Here is a 6,000-nt window from a genome sequence, read left to right on the forward strand (position 1 = left end):
AGGACCTCTCGACTTGAAGTCTCATGCTGTCGTGTTTGTACCTGAATGTTCATTCTCAGTTTGTGCTTCTGAACTCTAAATAAAGTTCTTCCGTTATAATCGTGATCTGCTGTCTTTCTTTGTCATATTTCCCGTTGCCGTTTGTTTTTCTGAACCAGCCGTGTACGTTGTGGAAATCTGCTGCATCATTGACTGATGCACACTTTTCCACTGTGTCCTCGGGGCAGAGCCTTTTTTACAGCGCCGAGCTGATGTCTGGCCTGTGGACGCATCGATCCAGCTCATATTTCTGGCTGCTGCTGCTGCTGCTGCTGCAGTGATGCCGCCCCGAGGCACGGATCAGGAGCTAATGTCGGGGTTAACTAGCCGTGCTGCCCGGCTCACTCGCAGGACAAATGAGGCACAAATCAGACGGGTTCACACGAGTGTGTGCAGCCGAGTCTACAAGAAAACACTGAAAACACACTGCTGCAATCTGTGCTCAATGGTGACCTGCTTATTTTGTGTGTGTGTGTGATTATATTGTGCAAAACGACAAGATAAGAAGCCTGAACGTTTACTGTCGTATATTGATGCAATAAAATGAGATAAAGTCAGACATGCTGTGAACCTCACACTCCTAAACGTCAGCTTTTCAGGAACTGAACAACTTCTTTATTCATTTTTTAGTGACTGTGAGGGCTGCTACAGTCACTTCTGTCCGGGCCTCACTGATTACTGTACAGAACCACAACTTCAGAACTTTATTCAGACTGGATCAGATTTTATTCATTATATATTTACTGTTTTTCCCTCAGATGTTTGATGTTTGTCAGCTGTGTAGCTAACTGAACTGACTCAGCCCGGGATGCCAGGAGCCAAACCCGGCAAGAAAACCAGCTCAGTAGGCTGCTGTGTTCACTGTTAGACTGGACACTGCCGGTTCAGAGGTTCTGTCGCTGTGTTCGCTGTTAGACTGGACACTGCTGGTTCAGAGGTTCTGTCGCTGTGTTCACTGTTAGACTGGACAGTGCCGGTTCGGAGGTTCTGTTGCATTTGTTTTTATTGTATAAAACAGTTGTCAGTGTTGCATTACACTCGCTGGCAGTAGCATTTCCATTATGCACCTTCCACAAACCGCTGCACCCTCAAACCTGCGTCTCCTCCGGTGAGTTCGTGCACTATAAACTATGAAACTCTCCCAGCTGCTGTAACGTCGCTTGTTTGTGTTTTGAGTGTACCTAACCTGAACGCCTGTTTCTGTCTCTCAGGTCTGGTGAAGTCCAACTCTGTCAAACTGCTGCGCTCGCTTGCTTCCATCATTGTAGTGCGCTGTGTTTGCCCCTTCATACCTGGCAACCCCGGATATCGAATACAGAACTAATTGATCAGAATTCCAAAGGCCAAAACATAAACAGAGAGACTGTTTAAATAAAAAAAAATTACATTTTGGCTGTAAGTATTTCTTTGCATGTTTGCTTAAGAACTGATGATATAGCAGAATAAATTTATGATTTAATACAGTGAATATGACAAATGAACCACTGAAAATTCTCTCATGGGGTTCCATTAAAGCTCTCTTGAACCTCGTGTCCTCTCTGCTCGTCATATCAGCGTGCTCGGCCATGATAAGCATCACACGCTGTGATAACATGCAGCTCATTCGATGGCCTGAGTGTTATTTAGACACACTTTGACCGCTCTGCGTGTCCTGATGTGCTCCCGCTCGCTCGCTCTGTTCTTATTTGTCATTTTTATCTGAGCTCAGGATAAATCCTGCAGCCCGGACGAACAGAGGGACGCAAACTTCTTTAAAACCTGAGACGAGAGACACAAAGTGAAACGACAAACAGCTGATTGATCGATTCATTAATGAAACACACCGAAGAACTGCAGACGTCTTAAACCTACACGATTAAAACACCATGAAGGGAAGCTGATGGTAAACTGGATCACCTGTTCAACAACTACAGGTGACATCCAATCGAGTGTAGCCGACCCCATTTGGACAGTGATCAACATTTTCTGACATTTTATGGACAAAACGACGACTTGATTCATCGTGTAAATGAATCACAGTCACGCCACGCGCTCGAGGCAACGCGGTACAGACCGACCCAAACAGACAGAACAGCTGGCAGCAGCTTAAGGTTAAGACACGTACCGTGTACGGGAACCACGACATCCCGTCTTTGTTCTCTCGCCCAACCTCTTAACGTCACATCGTGATGGCTGCAGTGCGCTTAAGCGTGTGAACTAACTGCTGTGATAAAAACATGAAACGTGTACACAGCGAGGCCTGAGCAGACTGACAGCTTCGTCATCTAATCATGACGCAGCCATCCTCCGCGTGCGCGCACGTTGCACCTTGTAACATCAAAATTCTTTTCAAGTCATCAAAACAGCGACTTGAGCCCGACCTCTCAAAGCTTTGACATGGACACACAAACAAACATGTAGCTGCCGCCTGACTCACCTCTGCCTTCGTTCTGAATGTCGGAGAGGATTTGGGTGTAGTTGACCGGCGGCTTGTTCTCTTCGAACACTCTGTCCACGAGGGTGATGTTGATGCTCCGCAGCTCCGTGAACAAACCCTCCACGGCAAAGTAACACGGCCGGTCGTCCACCTTGTTGTCGCTGAACACGAGCATCACGTGCTCCCTCCACCCAAAGTGCTCACAGACCCGCAGGGCGAACCTCCCGAGTTTCCTGTGGGTGGGGCCTGTGTTGGTGATGGACGGATAGACGCCGCCATAAAAAGCCACGGCCGTGGCGCCCGCCGTAACCATGGGAACTTCCCAGTGGGTTGTAAAAAGGCCAACGGGGGAGGAGGTGTAGGAGCAGCCGGGCCCGATGAAAGCCCACGGGTCGTACACAAGTTTAAGGTCCACGGCCATGAGCGGAGCGACGGACTCGGAGCAGATGCCGTCCTTGTTTTCGCTGTTCTTGAAGGCATAGGTGAGGTGGTGGTCAGGGAGCAAGGTGGGGTCCGCATTGATGGTTTTCACGGCTCGTTCTAGGGCAGGACCGACGCGAGGCCAAGCCCAAGGGTAATGTGTGTTGCTCTGCGGTAAAATGACGGCCAGCGTGATGTTCTGGCGCGGCCGGCGGTCGCGATCCCCTCGAGTTTGACGCCTCAAGCTGCGGTGTCGAGACGATCGGCAGGCGACCAGCTGCAGGTCGAGCAGAACCAGCAGAACCAGCAGGAGAGCGGCTCCCTCCTTCCAACGGGCCATCCTCTCCACCCCTGCAGGTAGTCCACTTCCACCACAGCTGAATAATTTATCCCTGTTAACTGTAGACACACAGGGGAGGCATTAACAAAACATGCAACATAAATGAAGTTATAATGATGCAAACTAAAATCTAATAACACAGTCAGGACGCTGAGACCTGCTTTGGCTGGTCACGGTCCAATTCACTCCAATAATTCAGTCCTGAGTGGCCTCTGAGCCGTGGGAGAAAAACTCCCTGAATCTGGGAAACCAGAGGACGGTTCCTGCCGGGTGTGCACAGCTCTTACAAATAGGTCAGAATGAGTTTTCATGGTGTCACATAAGAGTCTCAAAGGTGGGCAGGAATAAAGTACATTTACTCGAGCACTACTTCTACTCAGTTCATTTCTATCGTTGATATCTCTGATAAATTATTATTTATATGACTTTATACTTGAAAACTGACGATATATTTTAACCTGCTGCGTTGTTGCTGAGTTGTCTTCATATAAACTGAAGAGAAGTGGGTCACTGAACAGTGAGCTTCATCAATCAGAACACCCTAATGTCTATAATAATTAACCCTTTCATTAACATTGTGTGGTCTACTCTCTGTTCTGTAAACCACTAAAACGACAAACCTTTATTCTGACATTGATTAGTTGGCTCAGGTGTTCCCAATTATACTAATTAAGGAAGCGTTCCATTTATTGCAGCAGAGACTTTCCAGTGAACCAACGACAGTATAAAGAACGGACAGAGCGCGGTGCGTCACCCATGGGTTTCCAAAGCGCTGTCTTCTTCCACCTCCCAGTTAATCTAAATATCAGCAAAGACGTGGATCATCAGTGAAGCTGAGGCGGGCTGAGTTAATCAAAGCGTCCACGCTCTTAACCCTGCATAACTTTAAGCCTTAATATAATGTGAACAGGTGAGTTGTATATAAATTCACCCTCAGTACAGTTGTCATGAACGGGGAAATTAGCTACAGAGACCAAAACTGTTTTTGTACCAGGCTGTAAACATGTTTATTTCTGCTGTGAAGTTGGACATTTGGACATGGGGACTTATGGAGACTGCCTCAGGTGGACGTTAGAGGAACTGCAGTTAGTTTTTTAAGCACTTTGGCCCGGCTCAGGTCCACCGATGATCCACGTCTTTGCTGTCTTTTTTTACATTAGCCGGTAGGTGGAAGAGCCAGGACTACAAACATGGCAGAGGCCAGAGACGCCACCATGGCAGGTTCTGTAGTTTAATGTTATCCGTAAAGTGTTCTGTAGTTTAATGTTATATGTAAAGTGTTCTGTAGTTTCATGTTATACGTAAAGTGTTCTGTAGTTTAATGTTATACGTAAAGTGTTCTGTAGTTTAATGCTCTGTAGTTTAATGTTATCCGTAAAGTGTTCTGTAGTTTAATGTTATACGTAAGGTGCTCTGTAGTTTAATGTTATACGTAAAGTGTTCTGTAGTTTAATGCTCTGTAGTTTAATGCTCTGTAGTTTAATGTTATGCCAGCACAGAACATTCAGCTGGCACTGTTGAGCCTCCGTACACCAGGTTTGTGTTGCCATCTTTGTTAATGGACTAAAAGCATCGATTCCCTCCGGACACAAACGGTCCACCAAACGTCTCTTATCCTCTCAAATGTTAAATCAATACATGCAGTAAAAATGATATCACTTCTAAAACAGACTAAAAATAAATATGAATGTGTCTGTACCTCAGCGGCTGTCAGCTTTGCTCTCCATGTTTGTTTGTTTCTTGTTGTTCTTGTTGGCGGTAAACTAGCTAACCATCGATGCCCGCGAAAACGTGCCCGGCGCGTGCCCCTCTGTGAGCGGCGGGCGCGTGCGCGGTGTTCTGTCGCTATGACAGCAGCAACCGTTAAATTTAAATATTATAATTTAATAAAGTCCAACGTCTATGACGGTAAAAGTCAAGTTAAAAATAAAATACAATAAAATGAAAAAAGTTTAAAAATTCGTTATTATTAAAATACCGAACGCCTCCATCATGTCAAACTTACGGTTTAACGTGGTCCAATAAATATTGACGTGCTTTAAAAAAAACGGTAAACGGTGAACGGTGCGTTGACACGGTGATAATCCACGTTATGATCACACAATGAGCGAGGTGAGGTATAAAGACATTCAATGAGTCCTGAGTATCCGGCAGGTAAAGTCCGTTTGCAGTCACAGGTGAATATTCAGCTCCACTTCAAACAATAAAATAATAAAAGTCCATTCGCAGTTTAATTAAAATGTGAGATCTGTGTTGTTGTAAGTCCGCTGCTGGTTCCGACCGACTGACCGACTGACTGACTGACTGACTACGGTCTGTCTGGGCGGAGAGAGGGAGAGAGAGAGAGAGAGAGAGAGAGAGAGAGAGAGAGAGAGAGAGAGAGAGAGAGAGAGAGAGAGATTCCAGTTGATTGCACATTGCTGAAACTAAAGCAGTGTAATGTAAGTTCACACTGTTCAGCTCTCACTTAAAACACACAGCTAGTCTTAAATTTGTGCTATGGACGGAGTTGAGGGTGATTTGTGTAGCCTCTGCCCAAGTCATCCCAAAGCTTGCACACTGGCATGATGGTATTATTACAATTATCATTTAGTTCCATCAGGAAGGTATTCAATATGTTGTATCTCTTGTGTTTATATGTAAAATGGTGCTCTCCTGCTCCACTGCATTAGTAGATTCGATGTAAAACATCTAATCTTGTTCATGAGCCAATATCTGACACAACAAAATCCAAAATCAGTCACACAACAGAAAGAAATATTTGGGTATATATTTTAATGATGTA

General features: G+C 45.5%; 1 protein-coding gene across 1 annotated transcript in view; it reads right to left on the reverse strand.

The window, feature by feature from the left end:
- The window catches only part of LOC104935872 (atrial natriuretic peptide receptor 1), a 53,995-nt gene extending 48,480 nt beyond the window's left edge, over positions 1-5,515 (reverse strand). The window contains exons 1-2 of the mRNA XM_027275369.1: positions 4,915-5,515; positions 2,456-3,274 (exon numbers count right to left, since the gene is read on the reverse strand). Coding sequence (XP_027131170.1) covers positions 2,456-3,215 — 760 coding nt within the window. The 5' untranslated portion in view covers positions 3,216-3,274; positions 4,915-5,515. The remainder of the gene's footprint in view (positions 1-2,455; positions 3,275-4,914) is intronic.
- Positions 5,516-6,000: the final 485 nt, after the last annotated feature.

This window comes from Larimichthys crocea, unplaced genomic scaffold (genome assembly GCF_000972845.2).
Source record: "Larimichthys crocea isolate SSNF unplaced genomic scaffold, L_crocea_2.0 scaffold107, whole genome shotgun sequence".
Classification (NCBI taxonomy): Eukaryota; Metazoa; Chordata; class Actinopteri; family Sciaenidae; genus Larimichthys; species Larimichthys crocea.